The sequence below is a fragment of the Heterodontus francisci genome, chromosome 35 (genome assembly GCF_036365525.1).
Source record: "Heterodontus francisci isolate sHetFra1 chromosome 35, sHetFra1.hap1, whole genome shotgun sequence".
Lineage (NCBI taxonomy): Eukaryota > Metazoa > Chordata > Chondrichthyes > Heterodontiformes > Heterodontidae > Heterodontus > Heterodontus francisci.
The window spans coordinates 35,554,742-35,576,779 of record NC_090405.1 but is presented as its reverse complement, the minus strand read 5'-3'; the positions used below and the strand labels follow the sequence as shown (position 1 = coordinate 35,576,779).

The window sequence follows — 22,038 nt, the reverse complement described above, 5'->3', positions numbered from 1 at the left end:
TCATTGAGTATCTTTAAAGCAGAAATTGACAGATTTCTAAATACAAATGACATAAGGGGATATAAGGATAGTGTGGGGAAAAAGGCATTGAAGTGGATGATCAGCCATGATCATATTGAATGGCAGGGCAGGCTCGATGGGCTGAGTGACCTACTCCTGCTCCTATGTTCCTATAGGTCAGACAACACACAATGCTAACACTCAACAACAACTTGCATTTATATAGCACTTTTTAATGTAGGGAAACGTCCCAAGGTGCTTCACAGGAGTGCTATCAAACAAAGTTTGACACCAAGGCACATAAGGAAATATTAGGACAGGTGACCAGAAAATTAGTCAGGGTTAGGTGAAGAGGTTTAGGGAAGGAATTCTGTAGCTGAGGGCCTCGGCAGCTGAAAGCACGGCCACCAATGGTGGGGCGATTAAAACTGGGGATGTTCAGGAGGCCAGAAATGGAAGAGTGTGAGATTTTGTTGGACTGGAGGAGATTATAGAAATAGGGAGGGGAGTAGTCTATGGAAGGATTTGAAAATGAGGATAAGGATTTTAAAATTGAGGCATCGCAGGAGTGTTTGGAGAACACACTGTGCTAACACTCCCCATTGTTCAGACATCTCACAGTGTTAACAGAATCTATAGGAGATTTTAAAAGGACAATCGATACAAATTTCAAAAAGGAAAAATAGGAATTCTGAATTTCAAGATGGCTAGTTTTGTACAGATGGCAGAGAATTTGACAACCCTACGAGACAAGCACGCAAAACAAATGGAATACCTTTTAAAACCACCCCAGTGCAAAACATTCATGCCCTTGGAATCAAAAGAAGGACAACTGGGTAAAACAAAGACAAAGTGTCTAACTGGTCACATGCAAGGAAAAATCAAACTTGAGGAAACATACTATTACAGACTTAGAGTTAATCTCCAGAGATCACTGATATGCGTTCAGCTTGGCTAAAGGCAACGACAGCTCCTGCTCGAGTAGCCATAAGGACACTGGATAACTACAGTAGCATTCGTAAAATCTTTTAAAGCTAGTTTAGGAGTCAAAGAGCCAGTAATAACTGCATAGAACCATTGATAGATATGTGGTTGATTCGCGGAAGAGAGGTTTTAAATTGCTACTTTATATTAATCTTCATTCCAGAAGGCGGTAATTAATTACCAACAATGCCATGTACAGTTGACCCAAAAATTGCAACTGTCAAAGTGGCTGCTGGTGTCGCCCTGGATAGAATAAAGAGTCTTGAAACAGATTGGACTGATGGCATTTATCCCAGGGTGCTCAAAGGAACAGGAGCCATACATACAGTCGTAGGAAAATCATAGGGAAAGAGTAACTTCAGAATAAAACCAGGTTAGATGTCAGGAGGCTTTTCTGTTCAGTCACTGTCTTTTGGAACAAGTTGCTGGCTGCTGCAGTGAGTGTGGATTCAGTGCACGCGTTTCAAAGGGAGCTGGACAAGTTTATAACTATGTACAAAACGTAGCTGGAGTAACGGCTGACTGTGGGCTTCTGGAACTTATTTGGCTGGCTTTTGGGGAGTAATTATCCAGATTCTGCACCCCACCCCTCCCAGAAATGGCCTAGGGATTTTCTCCTTTTGCCTCTCCCAGGAAATTATTACATGGATGCTGGTGAGTGACAGGAGGACGTTTGGAGACACCGTGTTCTAACTTGTACAGGACAGGCTCGAAGGACCAACTTGTCTTTCCCTTTCTGTCATTTTTGTGTGTTCACGTGAGAGGGAAAGGGGATGGGGCCAAGAATATTGCTCCTTCAGAGAACCAGCACAGGTACAATAGGCAGAATGGCCTCCTAAGCCTGCGTCCTGAGCATGTGAAAAGGCACTCCATAAACGCCAGTTCTTTCTTAAATAAGCACCGCAGTTTGGTAAGTAAATGGGGACAAAGTGGAAGAGTTGGTTCTGCTGGTGATGGCAGCAGTACAAGGTACCTGTTGTGTCCAATGATATAGACGACCACTGCAAGATATGGCCTTCCCCGCACTGCTAGTGCAAGGCAAGTTGGAACAGTGATGAACAGTTGCTGTATATTGGGCAGACGCTGATGGCATGTGTAGACTTTTCTCCCAACCATCAGGGAAGTCTGCCACTGGAAAATTAAAGCTGTGATCCAAGATATGTTTTTAAACAATTGTACAGGCATATATATCGGTAGGAGTGGAACCAAACTGAGCTGGAGAATGGAGTGGTTTTGGTGGGCAATGGTGTGGCCAACAGTGTTAAAAGGTACAGCTAGGTTGAAGAGCAACCGTTTGTTCCAGTCACAGAGAATGTCATTTATGACTTTGATTAAGGTAATTTCAATTCAGTGATGGTGCAGAAACCTGACTGGAGAGATTCAAAGTATGAAGTTACAGGAAAGATGGGCACAGATTTCAGAGATGCGAATATGATCAAAATCTTTAGAGAGTAAAGAAGAATGGAGATAACAGTACTTTTGAGGGTCTGAGGGGTTGGAAGGTGTTCTATATGGTGGATGTGTGATGACAGCAGTTTCAAAGAGAGGGGACAGTACCCGAGTGGAGAGAACCATCTAGAACTCCACCTTGTAGGCGAGACAGGGATATTGGGTGGATAGGAGCAATAGGTAGATCTCATGGAGAAGATGAGCTCAGAAATGGCATGAGGGGACATAAAGAGAAATTGGTGAAAGACATAGGATCAGGAGAGGGAAGGTTTGCTATGATGACAAGAAGCATGAGGGAGTGTTTGGGGTGGGAAGTAGCTGAATGGATAGCTACAGTAACAAAGAAGTCCATGAGCTCCTTAGATCCATAGAAAAATTACAGCACAGGAGGCCATTTAGCCCATTGTGTCCGTGCCGGCTGAAAAAACTAGCCGCCCAATCTAATCCCACCTTCCAGCACCTGGTCCGTAGCCTTGCAGGTTACAGCACTTGAACGAGACATTTGAAAGTGGAGTAAAGCAATTGGATGATCCTGGAGAAAAGGGCAGTTTTGGCAAAGGAGTGCACGGCCTGCTATTGCTTCCTGCAGTCCAGCCAGCTCTGGAGATGGTAGTGGTAGCCCAAAGATGTGGTCATATAAGGGGGAACCACTGAATGGGAGAAAGTAAATAAAAACAGAAAATGCTGGAAATATTCAGTGGGTCTGGCAATATCTGTGGAGAGAGAAACGGAGTTAATGTTTCAGGTCTAAAATAAAAACAAGAAATGCTGGTTAACCACTCAGCAGGTCTGGCAGCATCTGTGAAAAGAGAAGCAGAGTTAACGTTTCGGGTCAGTGACCCTTCTTCGCAGTATTTTGCTTTTATTTTAATGTTTCAGGTCGATGGCCTTTCATTAGAACTGGAGGGAACTGCAGCATCTCTGCTTCTCTCTTCACAGATGTTGTCTGATCTACTGAGTTTTTCCAGCATTTTCCGTCTTTATTTCAGATTTCCAGCATCTGGAGTGTTTTGCTTTTGTGGGAGAGAGTTAACTTTTTTGCAGGCAAGGGCATCCAAGGTAGAGGTGAGGGAGTGCTTGAGCAGACTGATGTATGTGAACAGAGGGCCAAAGGCTGGACAGTTGCAAGTTTGAAAGTGCAGTTGCGAGTGACTTGGGACGTTTATTCCAGGGACAGAGGCAGAAGGAAGTGTGGCTGAAAGGGGATAGAGAGATCGCAGTGGTGAAGGATACAAGTTCGTGAGCAGCAGAGTTTAGGATGCACACGACTCTGATTGATTTGGTGAAAAAATGTATTAATGTTCCTTTAATGAAGCTGGATGGTTGGGGGAGGGGAGGTGGGGTGGGGTGGGGGGGAAATGCTGGCAAGGTTCTGGCGCTCGCTGATTGGCTGGGGTTCTGGCGCTCGCTGATTGGCTGGGGTTCTGGCGCTCGCTGATTGGCTGGGGTTCTGGCGCTCGCTGATTGGCTGGGGCTTAGGCGGGCTTTTTTTGGCGGGTTGTTCACTTGGTGTCTGTCAGTAAGTCGCTCTTTCGCTCTGCCATGCCTTCCTCGGAAGCTTCCGCAGCTGTTTCCCCGGCCAAGCGGTCCCGGGTGGATAAAGCCGTACTCAGGTTCGCCAGGCTGAGCGAGAACGCATACACGCCGACCCGGGGCTCGGAGCGGGCGGCCGGATTCGACCTTTACAGGTGAGGGGAACCGGGGCCTGGGTGTTTGAGAGGGGGGAGAGAGAGAGAGGGGGCCCGGGTGTTTGGGAGGGGGGAGAGAGAGAGGGGGCCCGGGTGTTGGGTGTGGTGGCGGGGGGGGGAAGAGAGAGAGGGTCCCGGGTGTTGTGTGGGGGGGGGGGGGGGAGAAGAGAGAGGGTCCCGGGTGTTGTGTGGGGGGGGGGGGGGGGGGGGAAGAGAGAGGGTCCCGGGTGTTGTGTGGGGGGGGGGGGGGAGAGAGAGAGAGGGTCCTGGGTGTTGTGTTGTGGCGGGGGGGGGGGCGCGGGGAGAGAGGGTCCCGGGTGTTGTGTGGTGGCGGGGGGGGGGGAGAGAGAGAGGGTCCTGGGTGTTGTGTTGTGGCGGGGGGGGGGGGAGAGAGAGAGAGGGTCCTGGGTGTTGTGTGGTGGCGGGGGTGGGGGGGGGGCGCGGGGAGAGAGGGTCCTGGGTGTTGGGGGGAGAGGTACATTAAATTCCCCCTTTTTAATTACAGCGTAATAATTCATTGTCTCACCCTCACTCTTTCCCTGTTTCCCCTTATTTTTACCTCCTTTTCACTTTTTTCCTCATTCTTTTATGTAATTCACTATTTTCCCCTTTTTTTTCTCACTATTACTTCCTTTTTCCACAGGAATAGGCCATTAGCCTCTCCAATTCGTTATTTTTCTGCCTGTTTTCCCCTCCATATTTTACTCAGCACTTTTCCCAATTCATTTTGACATTTTTTTTACTTCTAGTTTTGGGTGAGGAATGCCCTTTACCAGAGTCGCCATCCTCCTGTGGGCTATTCAACCACAGGGGTCATTGTAACTCACCCCTTCCCCACTCAACATGAGTCATGGTTTATCAGTCTATAGTTTAAAACTGAAGAAACATAAGAGCTGTTGTGTCCTATGTACAAGTAATATGTAATGCATTTATAATTTACTGTATTTGTGGATTCATATTTTTCTACCTCTTACAATCCTGGCTGTCCTGCTTATCCCTCTGCTTGTTTGCAGCGCCTATGATTATGTGGTCCTTGCTCAGGATAAAGTTATTGTGAAGACTGATATTCAGATTGCAGTTCCTTCTGGATTCTATGGCAGAGTGGGTAAGTGACTGATATCACTAATTGCCACTTTCTTTGCTTACTTAAAAGTGTTACTGATTTTTTTTTAACACACAATCCCACAACTTCAGGTTTATTTACTGATGGTAAGTCTTCAGCATCCAAAGTGGAGGAACAATCGAGATGAAATTAATTTTGGGCGGTAGAGAATCATCAGCCATTTTACAGCCATCCGATTTTTTTTTTTCCCCTTTAAAATTGGGTGGAATGTAAACCAGGTAACCTGATTAACCAGTGCCTGTTTTGTGTTGTTGCCCAAAATAAATTTTACTGCTAATATATTCATACAGTACTAACCATTCTACAAATTGTCATTGTTATTACTCTATCTATGTAATATTTTTGGTCCTGCCTATCTGAAGTTATGTGTCACAGCTTTCTGATCAGTTCAGTAAAGACTTAAATTTCTTTTAGCTTGGTGGACACGTTAATCAATCAACACGGCAGTTTTTTTTGGGGCGGGGAAGATGCAGCCACTGTTCCAGGCCCCCTAAAAAAAAATTCACCTTAATATTCATTTCAAAAGAAATCCTGAGGTTGCCTCTTTCAGCCTATCCACACAGGCGCTGATGCATTCTGCTGGTCTGCTTGCTCCTTGATCTCAGATGCACTGTACCCAGTTTACAGATAGCCCCTGACGCCACCCTACCTCTCTGCTGCCTACACTTGTTGAGACTGTCAGGAATGCATGCAGGAGAAACCAAAGCCATGCTGCTGCATCAAGCCAATCTAGTGCAACTGCAACACAGAGCCCCCTAGGCGGAAGGTACAACACAAGACAGTTTTTCTTTCACGTTTTTATGTTTTGCCTCAGCTGCTGAATAGCTTCTCCTCTTTGCCCCAACATCCCTATTGAATCTGGTACATACCTCTTTTTTAAAAAAAAAAAGTGAAAAGGACAAATGGATAAATTGGTTAATTGAAAGAGACGAATGCATAGCCATACAAATGAAAGTGATGTCTAAGGGAAGAGAAGAGAAAAATCAGATTCTCAAGAACATGTAAGCCTTATAGACTGGGTATTTGAATATTCCTGGACACAAGGTATTCAGGAAAGGGAAAAAAGGGGGAGGGGTGGTGCTGGTATTGAATAAGGAGAGCATTGCAGTGGTGGAGAAAAAGGATGTCCCAGAGGGGTTGAGGATAGAATCAGTTTGGCTAGAGCTAAGGATCAAAAAGGTGCAGTTACGTTGTTCGGTATTGTCTATAGGCCACCAACTAGTGGGAAGGATGTTTAAGAACAAATTCGCAAGAAAATTAGAGGTATAAAAATTATAAGGTAGTTATTGTTACGACTGAGGCGGGAGCAATGCACTGTCAATTCAGTCCCATTATTCCACAGGTCGCAGCATATTATTAAAGTTTTCCTACCAACCGGAAAACGGCCAAATTAAACACACTAGTAATACCCAGAATTAAACAGACGAAACCAGGTATCTTTAGACAACAACAAATTAACTTTATTAAAACTAAACCTTAAACACTATTAAGATAAACCTATGTCTAAAGACCTTATAACTTATTTTAACCTAACTCCCCCATTCTCTCTCACACTCAAAAATCAATGGTTAACCGGTTTCTTTATAAAAATAAAATGTTTTAAAAATTAGCTGTCTCTTAAGAATAAATAAATAACTGGGTTGTTAGTCTTTGTGGGTTACGTTCCTGATGGGTGAGGTATCCTAGTGTAAAAAGAATCAAATGCCACTCTAAGTCTCCACGTGGATTTGATGATATAGGCCTTTAAAGCACTTCGGCTGCATCAGGCGTCACACAGTTGTTTCAACGTTGAGCACAGCAATAGGTCTACTTGAATTTTAAAACCGACAGTCTCTCAGTCAAAACTTTACTGCGAAATCGAGCAAACACAATCAGTCAAGAGAGATTCAATCTTGAAGCAAAAACTTCCTGGCTTGGAAGTAAGGAAAAGGAGTTTTGCTACCTCCAGCAATACAAATGGTCTCTTCAAAGAGTTTTTTTTCCACCTTAGGCAATTAACATGGCCTGTAGCTCATTGTAGAATTTTTGCTGAGAGAAATAGACAGCTCTTCAGTAAGCATGCTTCGCTGGTGTCTCTCTAAGCTGGTTTTTGCATAGTTAAATTGAAACATACCATGTGACCACCTCATTCTCCTGCTGTTGCTTAGGTAGCAAGTGCAGCTGGCACATTGTGTCTCTTAGTTTTCAAAGGCACACTGCCTTCAGACAAAGATAAACTGCCCTAATCCGAGGAGGAAATAAATAAAATTTCGTGACATTATTAATGGGGGACTTTAATTATCCAAACATAGACTGGGATAGTAGTAGTGTAAAGGGCAGTGAGGGGTAAGAGTTCCTAGAGTATGTTCAGGAAACTTTTCTGCAGAAGTATGTTTCTAGTCCAATGAGAAAGGAGACACTGCTGACCCTGTTCCTTGGGATTGAGATGGGCCAAATGGATCAGGTATCAGTAGGACATGGGAAGATAGGAACAGAAATAGGCCATTCAGCCCCTCGAGCCTGTCCCGCCATTCAATGAGAGAATGGCTGATCCGCAGTCTAACTCCATATACCTGCCTTTGGCCCATATCCCTTAATATCTTTGCTTAACAAAAATCTGTCTATCTCAGATTTTAAATTAACAATTGTTCCAGCTTCAGCTGCTGTTTGTGGGAGAGAGTTCCAAACCTCTACCACCCTTTGCGTGAAGAACTGCATCCTAACATCTCTCCTGAACGGTCTGGTCCTAATTTTTAGACCATGCTCCCTAGTTTTAGAATCTCCACCAGTGGAAATAGTTCATCTTTATTTAGCCTGTCTTTTCCCTGTTAATATCTTGAAGACTTCGATCAGATCACCCTTAACCTTCTAAATTCTAGCGAAAACAGGCCTAATTTGTGTAATCTCTCCTCGTAACTTAACCCCTGTAGTCCAGGTATCATTCTTGCAAACCTACGTTGCACTCCCTCCAAGGCCAATATATCCTTCCTAAGGTGTGGTGCCCAGAACTGCTCACAGTACTCCAAGTGGGGTCTAACCAGGGTTTTGTACAGCTGCAGCATAACTTCTGTGTCTTACTCCAATCCTCTAGATATAAAGACTAGCATTCCATTAGGCTTTTTGATTATTTTCTGCACTTATTCGTGGCATTTTAAAGATCTTTGCACCTGAACCCCCAAGTCTCTTTGGACATCCACTGTACTTAACCTCTCCCCATTTAGAAAGTACCCTGCTCTATCCTTTTTTTGGTCCAAAATGGATAATCTCACACTTGCCCGCATTGAAATCCATCTGCCACAGTTTTGCCCACTCACCTAGTCTGTCACTATCTCTTTGCAATTTTATACTATCATCTAGACTGTCTACAATGCCGCTTAACTTTGTATCATCAGCAAATTTGGATATATGACTTACTATGCCATCATCCAAGTCGTTAATGAACAATGTGAATAATTGAGGCGCCAAAACACATCCCTGCGGGACACCACTAGTCACATCCTGCCAATCGGAGTACTTACCCATTATCCCCACTCTCTGTTGCCTACCACTCAACCAACTTCCTAACCATGTAAATAATTTGCCCTCAACTCCATGGGTTTCTACCTTAGTTAAAAGTCTCTTATGTGGGACTTTATCAAATGCCTTCTGGAAGTCCATATCAATAACATCCATTGACATTCCCTGTCCACTACCTTAGTCACCTCTTCAAAAAATTCAATGAGATTTGTCAGGCATGACCTTCCTGTCATGAATCCATGCTGGCTGTCCCTGATTAACTGAAAATTTTCTAGGTGTTCAGTCATCCTATCCTTGATTATAGACTCCAGCAACTTCCCCACCACAGATGTCAGGCTAACTGGTCTGCAATTTCTTTGGTTCCCCCTTTCACTCTTCTTAAAAAGTGGAGTGACATGTCCAACTTTCCAATCCAGAGGGACCACTCCTGACTCTAGGGAACTCTGAAAGACTATAGTTAGGGCATCTACAATGGGCTCCCCTACTTCCGTTAACACCCTCGGATGGAAACGGTCAGGTCCTGGAGATTTCCCACTCTTTAGTTCCATTAATTTCCTTGTTACTGATGTTTTACTACATTAATTGTATTAAGTCCCCGTCCCCTATTGGCTATTAATTTTTTTCAGGACTTGCGGCAAGTTATCCTCCTTTTCAACTGTAAATACTGAGGCAAAGTGATTGTTCAACATGTCTGCCATTTCCCCATTATCAATGACAATATCTCCATTTTCAGCTTTTAGTGGGCCTACATTGCTCTTGACCACCCGCTTTCCCTTTACGTAACTATAACATTTCTTATTGATTTTGATCCTTGCAAGTTTCCTTTCATAATCTCTTTTAGTAGCTCTTATAAGCTGCTTTGTGACCCTTTGCTGGTCTTTGTATCGATCCCATTTGGCCGGATCTGTGCTGCGTTTTGCATTTTTGTAAGCCATTTCTTTTTGTTTTATGCTATCCCTAATCTCTTTAGTTGTCCATGGCTGTTTTTTCTGTGAAGTGGAGCTTTTTTCCTCTCGCTCTGTATTTCGTTAAATGTTTCTTTAAATATTCTCCACTGTTCTTCAGTCGTTTGACCCATTAACAGATCTACCCAGTTTACCGTGGACAGTCTCTGTCTCATCCCGGTAAAGTCAGCCTTACCCAAGTCTAAAATTCTAGTAGCTGATTCGTTAAAATATACGATTCTGATTGTGGTGGGAGAAATGCACTGATAATTCAATCCCGTCGCTCCACAGATCACCTAACATATCATTTAAAACTTTCCAAATTGAAGAAAGACCCAGCCAAATTGTACCATCTATTAACCCCCAAATGAGGTTAACCAAACCGGGTCTTTAAATCAACAAATTAACTCCTTAATTAGAAGAATTAAATTCTTAAAACACTATGAAGATATAAACAACATTTAAAATAGAAAAAATTAGAGTCCTTGCAAATTTACAGTCCAATGTTGCTTGAAGTCCTCACAGTTGTCCAATGTGGGATAAAAGGTTCTTCCACAGTAGAACAGTCTGAAGTCTAACTTCAGCTGTAGATGGTGCTTTCCTTCTCCAGCGAATTTCAACAATTAATGACTTGCAAACACTTTCAAAGGAATCAAGCTGACTTTAGAGTTTTTGAGGGATAAAAGATTCACAGTCTAACTTCCCTTCAATTTAAATTACCAGTGATCTCTGTTTGGACTTGACTTTTTTTTTAGAATTTTGAGATAATAATTAAAGAGAGTAAAATCCTATTCCTTCAGTTTAAATGGTTGAGAGCTCTTTTTTCCAGGTGCTGCCACCACAGCTGTCTGTGTTCTGTTAGAACAAACTGTCTTCAACTAAAAAGCCAGTTCAAAATTGAATTGTAACAAATGTATCGCTTGCTACTCACTCCCAGTGGCTGGATCTATGGTAACGAGAATGCACCCTTTGAATTGCAGTCTCCAAATGGTTGTTTCTAAGGCAAGGAAAATGCACCTTCCTATAACTCCTGAGGCTTGCTGGTTCTTAAAACAATACTGATCCTTTGCAAGCCTTAAAAGACAAACTGCATATTCCTGAAAAAAAAACTACAGGACCATGACATAGGAGACAGCGATCATTGTATCATAAGATTTAGGCTGACTATGGAAAAGGACAAAGAATAATCAGATTAATTAACTGGGGGAAAGCCAACATCAGTCGGATAAGAATAAATTGGAGTCAAAGGTTGGCAGGAAAAACGGTAACTGAACAATGGGCTACCTTCAAAGAAGAGAGTTTGGGCGCAGTCAAGGTATGTTCCCTCGAAGGGGAAAGGTAAGGGTAAACAAATTCACAGCTCCCTGGATGAAAAAAGAGGTAGAGATAAGGATAAAGAAGAAAAAGTGTGCATATGACAGATGCCAGGTAGAAAATACTATTGAGAACGAGGCTGAATATAGAAGGGCCAGTGGGGAAGTGAAAAAGCAAATAGGAGAAGCAAAGAGAGAGTATGAAAAGAGATTGACAGTTAACATTAAAGGGAATCCCAAAGTTTTCTGTAGACATGAAAAGTAAAAGGGTGGTAAAAGGAGTGGGGCCGATTAGGGACCATAAAAGGGATTTATGCATGGAGGCAGAGGGCATAGCTGAGGTATTAAATGAATACTTTGCTTCTGTCTTTGCCTGGTTTGCATCTTCTTTCTTGGTAATATTGAAAGAGGAGGCAATTCAGACACTAGAAGGGTTTAAAATTGATGATGAGGACGTATTATATAGGCTGTCTGTACTTAAAGTGGATAAAGCACCAGGACTGGATGAGATGCATTCAAGGATGCTGAGGGAAGTCAGGGTGGAAATCGAGGAGGCACAATTTTTCAGTCTTCCCTAGACTTGGGTGGTGCCAGAGGACTGCAGAATTGCAAACGTTACACCCATGTTCAAAAAAGGGTGTAAAGATAAGCTCAGCAACTACAGGCCAGTCAGTTTAACTTCGGTGTTGGGAAAACTTCTAGAAAGAATAATTTGGGACAAAATTAATAGTCACATGGACAAATGCGGGCTAATTAAGGAAAGTCAGCATGGATTTTTTTAAGGGAAAATCATGTTTAACTTTAATGCTGGTGTTTTTTGAGGAGGTAACCGGGTTGATGAGGGCAGTGCAGTTGATGTGTACATGGAATTTCAAAAGGCGTTTGATACAGTGCCACACAACAGACTTGTGAGCAAAGGTATAACTCATGGAGTAGAAGGGATGTAGCAACATGGATACGGAATTGGCTGAGTGACAGGAAACAGAGTAGTGGTTAATGGATGTTTTTCGGGCTGGAGGAAGGTTTGTAGTGGAGTTTCCCAGGGGTAGTGTTGATTTTCCTGATATGTTAATGACCTAGACCTTGGTGTACAGGGCACAATTTCAAGCTAATGGATGATACAAAACTTGGAAACATTATGAACTGTGAGGAGGATCGTGTAGAACTGCAAAAGGACATAGACAAGTTGGTGGAATGGGCAGACAGGTGGCAGATGAACTTCAATGCAGATAAATGTGAAGTGATTCATTTTGGTACGTAGAACATGGAGAGACAATACAAAATAAAAGGAACAATTCTAAAGGGGGTGCAGGAACAGAGACCTGAGTGTATATGTGCATAAGTCATTGAAGGTGGCAGAACAGGTTGACAGCGTGGTTAACAAAGCGTACAGTATCCTGGGCTTTATTAATAGGGGCATGGAGTACAAGAGCAAGGAAGTTATGTTGAACTTATATAAGACACTAGTTCTGCCTCAGCTGGAGTATTGTGTCCCGTTCTGGGTGCTGCACTTTGGGAAAGACTTGAGGACATTGGAAAGAGTGCAGAAGACTTCACGAGAATGGTTCCAGGGATGAGGAACTTCAGTTATGGAGATAGATTGAAGAAGTTAGGACTGTTTTCCTTGAAGAAATGGCTGAGAGAAGATCTGATAGAGGTAGTCAAACTCATGAGGGGTCTGGACAGAGTAGATAGGGAAAAACTGTTTCCACTCATTATAGGATCAAGAATGAGAGGGCAGATCTAAGGTAATTGGCAATAGAGGCAATGGCGCATTCGAAAGGGAATTAGACTGTGATATGAAAAGGAAGAATGTACAGGGTTATAGGGAGAAGGTGGGGGAATGGCACTAGATGAATCCTTTTAAGGAGAGCCGATGCAGACACGATGGACTGAATGGCCTCCTGTGCTGTAACAATTCTGTGATTCTGAAAGATAGAAATAGGAAGTTGAACAGAACAACGGTGCAGGGTTGAAATAATTAGAATGTTCGATGAGTGTGAGAGTTACAGGAAGTGTTTTTGTGTTTGAGCATGTGATAAAGTTTGTCTGTGTTTGTTTGTTGATCAACTTTTGGTTCCTTGTTTGTGCAGAGGCTTGGGAGTTGTAATATTATCTGGTTCACAAAATTGTCCTGTTTTATACCGGCGCGGGGTCTCATGGACCAGGAGGGAGGCAAAGTACATATCAAGTCCATGCCCGGGGTGATAGAAAGTTGTTTGCTATGTTACTTACACTGTTGTGATTTTGGTTTAAACTAAGGAAAATGGAGAATGAACATATGCTTATAGATGCAGAGTGAACATAAGCTCTGTCATTCCTCCCACACTTAACCTTTCTTCATATTGGGCAGCAGCAGAAATTTTATTAGTTCAATTTATGAACGTGGTGCAATAATTACTACAAAAAGATACAACTTGTCAAAAGTTGGGTTGGCTGCAGAATTTGTGTGGTATTGGGTTGTTTATCACTAGTGTTGCAGAAAAGTATTCATTTTTCCCATTTACTTTTATTCCTAGCTCCAAGGTCTGGATTGGCAGCGAAACACTTCATTGATGTTGGAGGTAATGCATTTACCTTAAATTATTGAAACAAAGTACAGTATTTCCAGCCTATTTTGAAATTATTTGTAAGAGCACACAAAAATACATACTGTCATAGCATGAGGAAAGAATGAAGCGGGGAGAAAGGTATTATCAGGCTTGTAACCTGACCTCAGGAGCTGCAAAGTGGATTATACTGGAGTATGGTGCCACCCATTTTGGGATGCCTGAGATAAATAGGCAACACTTACTCTAACCTCAGTCACATGGGATTAAAATGAATAGGTAAGTTTAATTGTAACAGTGTTACACGAAGTAAGTGTTACTTGACACAGAGTAAATAGAACCTTTTAATAATCAGTGAGACCTGAACAAACGGACACTTAACTTGCATTAAACTGGATACACATTGCGCCTTGATACGGTGACCATTTGTAAATGACAAACTCTGGACAGTCTTCAACGCACAAAGTCTGTTTACAACCTTAAACACTGGACATATGGGTAAGTAAGTATAAGGTGGCAATGGGTGCAAAAACAGCTTTTGTATAATGAAGAACTCTGCCCTGCGTGCAGAGTGGCAGAGGCCACCTCTATCTCTGCATAGCTCTATCACAGGGATGGAGGGGTTTCTGTGCTGCTCTGGATGCTGGGTGGGGAGATCTGCATTACATGAAAGCAGTGAACTACCTTTTGTGGGTGGGGGAGCTGAAAATTGGAGGCTCTGAAATTGTGAGGGCGTGGTTGTGGAGAGAGAGACTGGAAGAAGAGATGGGTGCTTGGGACGGAGAGAATAGCTTTCCTTTTTTTTTGCTGTCCTTGGTTTGCCCTCTTTGCTTGGTGTGGTAGCCTCTTGGTTCTTGGAACTTCTCGCACAACAGCTACTGGTGCAAAACCACAAATAAAGATTCTTGGCTGCAGGGAGCCCAACCTCGCATAAGGTAAATCCAGTAACATTTGTACAAGTTATGTGACCCGATATCACATGTTCTGGTCACATGATATTTGACAATCACATGATCAAATCTACAGGAATGCCTCTAACCAGAGTTAGCAACCCTAATCTTCCAGAACGTCAGGTAATGAGCTGTTAACAGCCCTCTAACCACTGCCAACAATCGAAACAATAGCAGCTGCAGCACAAAAAGGGTGGTGGTCCCAGACAGGGGCTACAGGACTTTAATCCCTATCCCTCAATTTGACTGGGATCTCCCAGGTACTCCAGTCCTAGAGCAGCTACCTTTCCATATGTAGGCTGCCAATGTAGCAGATCTCAGGATCAGGACATCCTCCCCTCAGTGGAAAAGGACCCTGGGATGGCCATGAAGTGGGAAACCCAATGAGTAAAAAGTGAACTGAAAACACATCATCCTACTGACAGGGCTCCAGAATTAATCACGATCCCAGGTGAGGACTAGAAGAAAATAAGCAGTAGGGAATACAGCCAATCCCAGAATATTTGGCTCATCTGGTTTACTGTACTTCTACTGACTCCTTTGAAAATAAGGACAGATGATGGAAGTCCCTCAGGTGTCCTGAAATTACTTGTTTCACTCTTACTAGCTGATCTTGTGTGATGTTGCATGCGGGAAGTTTAGGCCACGTGTAGACTGCAGGTGATGTGGGGTTAGAGGACATGGAATAATTGGACCAGGATGTGCATTTGTAATCCTGTCTCCATCTTGAAGTCATGCCCTTGTTTTTATGTACTTCCTTTCTAAACCTTAATGCCCATCTTTTTATAATGGGAAGTGCCTGCTATCTACAGCTTCCTTCCAGTGGTGATGCTGTCACCTCACCCTCTGATTCAGCTGTTTTTCTTTGAAGTGAAGTAACATTACATGAAGGTACCCTTGTCATCACCTTTTTCTTACCTTCAACCATCTGTGTCTCGTTCTAAAGTTTATAGAACACAAAACAAAGGCTACAACAGATGTGTAATCAGGACACACTTTCTTTCTCACGCCCATACAGCCTCTGTGTTTTTCCAAAGACATAATGAGCTTTACCACAGGAATTTGTTTTCTAGCTTTACTTCAAACAATTAAAGAAAAAAATTTAAGCAGAAACTGTCAAAGGCTAAAGGGCAAAAAATTCTTCTATATGGGTGACTGGTACTGGTGCATCTGAGAGATTGGATACTTTGCACTTGCTTAATATGTGCAATTTAACTTAAACACAGGTCTGGGCAAAAATAAGAACTCTGCAAGTCTCTTTTGGGAAAGGGCAAGGCCGTCAAGTATAAAGTTTAATGAAGACATTAAAAGGCACAAACAATTCAGTGGATAAATGCAATAATGTAAAATTTATTAAGAGCCATGTATTTTTTTACTGGACAATATTTCTGTACATTATAAGCAACTTTGTTTATACTTTTTTCTCCAGCCAAGTGTGATATTAACATTAGACTGTATGTAATACAAATTTCTATGTCAAACGTGATTTTGATTTCCTTTCTGATATCTCACTCGCTGTTGTCCTTGTGCTCAGCATTGACTATATTGTTGCAGTTGAAAATATTAAATTGAAGATAGGGATGCTGAGGAGAACCATTAATGTCACAGAATAGGGCAATCCCTGCATAAAGCTAGATCCTGCTCTTCATTATATCATTAATTTTTCCATGCAGCTTAGTTTTTTTTAACATGCATTTATTCATTGCTGATCATTCTTAACAAGTAACATATACCACTAGTTACCATTACATCATGTATTCCAATCATGTAATACATCACAATTAAAACATTTAAAAAATTCATTCACAGAATCTGGGCGTCACTGGCAAGGCCAGCATTTATTGCCCTTGAGTAGGTGTTGAACAGCCTTAATAGCTTGTTTAAGCCATTTGAGAGAGCAGTTGAGAGTCAACCACATTAATGTGGGGCTCACATATAGGCCAGACTGGACTTCCTTCCCTAAAGGACATAAGCGAACTGGTTGGGTTTTATTTTACAACAATCCAATAGCTTCATGGTCACCATTACTGATTCTGGGTTTTATTCCAGATTTATTACCTGAATTCAGTTCACAAACTCACATGGTCAATCATCTCAGCTCCAGGACATCACTGCAGGAGTTCCTCAGGGTAGTATCCTAGGCCCAACCATCTTCAGCTGCTTCATCAATGACCTTCCTTCAATCATAAGGTCAGAAGTGGGGATGTTCGCGGATGATTGCACAATGTTCAGCACCATTCGTGACTCCTCACATACTGAAGTAGTCCGTGTAGAAATGCAGCAAGACCTGGACAATATCCAGGCTTGGGCTGATAAGTGGCAAGTAACATTCACGTCACACAAGTGTCAGGCAATGACCATCTCCAACAAGAGAGAATCTAACCATCTGCCCTTGACATTCAACGGCTTTACCATCACTGAATCTCCCATTATCAACATCCTAGGGGCTACCATTGACCAGAAACTGAACTGGAGTAGCCATATAAATACCGTGGCTACAAGAGCAGGTCAGAGGCTAGGGATCCTGAGGTGAGTAACTCACTTCCTGACTCCCCAAAGCCTGTCCATCATCTACAAGGCACAAGTCAGGAATGTGATGGAATACTCTCCACTTGCCTGGATGGGTGCAGCTCCAACAACATGCAAGAAGCTCGACACCATCCAGGACAAAGCAGCCTGCTTGATTTGGCACCCCATCTACAAACTCATTCACTCCCTCCACCACTGATGCACAGTGGCAGCAGTGTGTACCATCTACAAGATGCACTGCAGCAATGCACCAAGGCTTCTTAGACAGCACCTTCCGAACCCGCGACCTCTACCAACTAGAAGGACAAGGGCAGCAAATGCATGGGAACACCACCACCTGCACGTTCCCCTCCAAGTCACACACCATCCTGACTTGGAACTATATCGTCGTTCCTTCACTGGTGCTGGGTCAAAATCCTCAGTGAGTGATGAGAGGATTCCTCTAATGTAAGGAGGAGGTAGCAGTTATATTGGATAGGATAAAATAGATAAAGAAAAGGTACTTAAAAGATCGTCAGTCTTCAAAGTAGAAGAGTTACCCAGGTCTGGATGGGATGCACCCTAGGTCATTAAAGTAAAACAAAGGTGGAAATTGCAGAGGCTCTGGCTGCAATCTTCTATCTTCCTTGAGTATAGGAATGGTGCCAGCGGACTGGAGGATTGCAAATGTTATACCCCTGTTCAAAAATGGAGCGAGGGGCAAGTTAGCAATTGTAGGCTGGGCAGCCTTATGTCATTGGGGAAACAATCGGGGACAGAAATTTTAATTGATGCGTGGAAAATTATGGGCTAATAAATGAAAGTCAGTATGGATTTGTTAAAAGCAAACAGTGTTTGACTAACTTGATTGAGTTCTTTGAAGTAATGGAGAAGATTAATGAGGATAATGCGGTTGATGCTTGTGTGTAGAGACTTCCAGAGTGTTTTTGACTGCAACGTAATAGACTTGGAAGCAAAATTAAAGCCCCTGGGATTAAAGAGACAGTGGAAGTGTGGATACAAAATTGGCTAAGGGACAGAAAGCAGAGTAAGCGGTGAGGGTTGTTTTTCAGACTGGAAGGACATATACAATTGTGTTGCCAAGGGCTTGGCATTAGGACCACTGCTCTTTTTGATACATAATGACGGGGACTTGGGTATACAAAGCATAATTTCAAAAGTTGCAGATGATTCTGAACTCTGAAATGTAGTAAACAATGAGGATAGTAACAGACTTCAGGAGGACTTGACTGACAGACCAAAGGACACAGATTTAAGGTGATTGGCTAAAGAACCGGGTGACAAATTTTTTTTACATAGAAATTTGTTATGATCTGGAATGCGCTGCCTGAAAGGGTGGTGGCAGCAGATTCAATTGTAATTTTTAAAGGGATTGGATAAATCCTTGAAGTGAAAAATAATTACAGGATTATGGGGCAAGAGTGGGGGAGTGGGATTAATAAGGGTTGACACTGGAATGATGGGCTGATGGGTCTCCTATGCTATACTATTCTGATTCTAAATAATTATTTTTTGTCTGTTGTGCCACGGATTCTCCTTTCTGGCATAAATTGGTTCGGCAAATAGTAATGTTATATTTTGCTTCCTACCAGATGGTGGAGCTACAGTGCTTTTGAACTACATTTTCTCCTTCAAATTAAAACGTTGGTTAGAAATTTCCAATTTCATGTCCAACAGTTGGACTTTGACATATATTGCTGTTCCTTCGCTGGATCAAAATCCTGCAACTCTGCTGAACAGGATTATGTGAGCATCTTCACACAGACTACAGTTGCTTAAAGAAGGACCACCAACACCTTCTCAAGGGCATCTCGGGATGGGCAGTAAATGCTGGCCTTGATGGCGATGTCCATGCCCTGCAAGTGAATTTTTTTCTTTTTAAAATGTTGGTGTATACCGGTTACCTGAGTGAGGGTGAGAGCAGTTCAATAAAGTAGTCCATCTATATTTCCTGATTAGTAGAATTGAATTGAGCTCTCAAAGAGGAAGAGGCCATTCAGCCACTTATCCATGTTCAACCATTCAATTAGATCAGGATTGATCTCTTCTCTTAATTCCATTTAGCCGCCTTGATTTCGTAACACTTGATACCTGACAAAAATCTTATCCATCTCCAGTTTGAAAATTTCAATTGACACCCAACCTCGCCAGCTTTCTGGGGAGAGAGTTTCCGATTTCCACTACCCTTTGCATGAAGGAGTACGTCCTGACGTCACCCTTGGATGGCCTAGCTCCAATTTTAAGGTTATTCCTCCTTGTTATGGACTCTCTCACAAAGGAAATAGTTTCTCTATGTACCCAATCAAATTCTATAATCATCTTAATGAGATCTTTTATATTCAAGGAAATACAAGCCTAGGCCGGAATTTTAGGCCCCCCCCCCTCTCTCCCAAAGTGGGGGGTGGGATGTAAAATGGAATGGGAAGCTCGGGGGCCCTTCCCGACTTGCTCCTGCTTCCACTGCCATTTTATGCGCGGCAGCGGCGGGAAACGGCCTGCCCGTCCCAGGCCACTCAAGACCCTTAAGTGGCCTGTTGATGGCCACTTAAGGGCTTCTGCCCTCCAACGCAGGGATTTTACCGTTGGCAAATGGGCGGTCCAGGCCTGAGAAAAGCCACCTGACAAAAGTAGGTGGACGTCTGACTGTCTGGCATTGGGTGGGCCCTACTGATCAGGCACCCTGTGCCAAATGGAGGGCTGCACCCGATGCCCCAACCACTCGCAACGCCCAACACGTGCCCCCCTTCCCTCACCCCGCAATCATCCCCCCCCCCATTGCCTCGCCAGGGCCCCAAAAACCTACCTCGTTTCCGGGCTGTCGTTCCTCTTCATCTTGAACCTGGATGTAGTCCCAGCAGTGGCCGTCACTCCCGGTGGCGCTGCTGGGACTAAGAACTGCTGGCCCGCTGATTGGCCGGCAGCTCCGTTAGGTGGGACTTTCTGCCTCAAAGAGGTGGAAGTTCCACCTAAGACCAATTAAGGGCCTGGGGACAGCAAAATCCAGTCTGGATCTCCAGGCCCAGCTGAGGCAGGATCATCACCGACTTTTTGGTTGGTGGATGGCAACCGTCCGACAAGTGAAAAATTCCGGCCCTGGTCTATGCAGTCTGGGGAAACAGGAGTAGAATGGGCCTACTTTCTCTGGAGTTTAGAAGAACGAGAGGTGATCTCATTGAAATGTATTAATTCTGAGAGGGCTTGATTAGGTAGATGCTGAGAGGGTGTTACCCCTGGCTGGAGAGTCTAGAACTCTGAGTCATAGTCTCAGGGTGAGGGTGCATGAATCCATGCTGTCTCTCTCTGATCATTTCAAATTTGTCCAAATGCTCCATCACTGTTCTTAATAAATTAGATAGCCCTTTCCAAAAGGAAGAATGCAAATAATTAAAAATTTATAGAATTATCTATTATGTATATGAACGTCTTCCTACCTGAAGACCAGAGCTTCGGTAAGTGGGCCTGCGAGGAGGCGGATCTGGAATGGGACCTGTATAAAGAGAGAGAGCAGGGCTCGAGGTTCTTGCCTACGTGAAGACCGGAGTGTCGGCAGGCTCTGTCTGTGTCTCCGTGTGCTGAGTTTCAAAAGAGGAAAAAAAACTTGGTGACATTACGGGAAATATGTAAGCTGATTGGTTGGGTAAGTAACAGCTGTTAGTGCTTGTAAATAGCTTATAAAAAACCAGGGGAGATAAAGTGCTTTTTTTAAAAAACCTCAAAACCTACCTTTATAAGTGACAAGGTTAGTACTACTAAAGTGTTTGTTTTAATTAGTGTAATTTATTAATAATTAGTAATTATTACTAATTTTTAAATATATATTAAGTAGTAGGTTTTAGGGAATCAAGGTCTCTAGTGTAAATCTCAAATTTTTGAGTAAATTAAGGGTAAGTCATGGCAGGGCAGCTCGGCAACGTGCAGTGCTCCTCCTGTGCAATGTGGGAAGTCAGGGACACTTCCAGTGTCCAGGGCGAACACGTGCAGGATGTGTCTCCAGCTGCAGCTACTCTAAATCCTCCTTTCGGATCTGGAACTGCAGCTGGGGAAATTGGAGTATCCGCGAGGCTGAGATCATCGTGGATAGCACGTTCAGGGAGATGGTCACACTGCAGGTAAAGACTGCTCAGGCAGAAAGAGGTACAGATCGGTGTTTCTGTGGCTGCAAACTTGACTCCAGGGTGGTATGTTGCCTCCCTGGTGCTAGGGTCAAGGATGTCACGGAGCAGCTGCAGGACATTCTGAAGGGGGAGGGTGAACAGTCAGAGGTCGTGGTTCACATTGGTGCCAACGACACAGGTAGAGGGATGAGGTTCTGCAACAAGAATTTAGGGAGCTAGGTAGCAGATTAAAAAGCAGGATCTCGAAGGTTGTAATCTCTGGATTACACCCGGTGCCATGTACTAGTGAGTGTAGGAATAGGAGGATAGAGCAGGTGAATGTGTGGCTGAAGACATGGTGCAGGAGGGAGGGCTTTAGTTTCCTGGATCACTGGGTCTGTTTCTGGCGAAGGTGGGACCTGTACAAGTTGGACGGGTTGCACCTGAACCAGAACGGGACCAACATCCTTGCTGGGAAGTTTGCTAATGCTGTTGTGGGGGAGGGGGGGGGGTGGTGGGTTCAAACTAATTTGGCAGGGGCATGGGATACAGAGTGGAAGTACAGTAGGGGGTGATGCTCAGCCAAATATAGAAGAGAAATTAAGTCAGTCTGGAAGGCAGAGCAGTTATAGACCTGTTGAGGCACAAGTGAATAATGCAGGGCTGGATTGCATCTATTTTAACGTAAGGAGTCTTACAGGTAAGGCAAATAGAAACATAGAAAATAGGAGCAGGAGTAAGCCTTTTGGGCCTGCTCTGCCATTCAAAAAAGATCATGGCTGATCGTCTAATTCTGTACCCCGTTCCTGCTTTCTCCCCATATCCCTTGATCCCTTTGGCATTAAGAAAGATATCTATTTCCTTGAATACATTTAATGATTTGGCCTCCACTGCCTTCTGCGGTAGAGAATTCCACAGGT

The 22,038-nt window shown here is 43.4% G+C and overlaps 1 protein-coding gene across 1 annotated transcript in view; it reads left to right on the top strand.

Annotated features, from left to right (window-relative positions):
- LOC137350606 (deoxyuridine 5'-triphosphate nucleotidohydrolase-like) overlaps positions 1-22,038 on the top strand; it is a 37,744-nt gene that overhangs the window by 5,304 nt on the left and 10,402 nt on the right. The window contains exons 2-4 of the mRNA XM_068015326.1: positions 3,992-4,121; positions 5,135-5,226; positions 13,516-13,560. Coding sequence (XP_067871427.1) covers positions 3,992-4,121; positions 5,135-5,226; positions 13,516-13,560 — 267 coding nt within the window. The remainder of the gene's footprint in view (positions 1-3,991; positions 4,122-5,134; positions 5,227-13,515; positions 13,561-22,038) is intronic.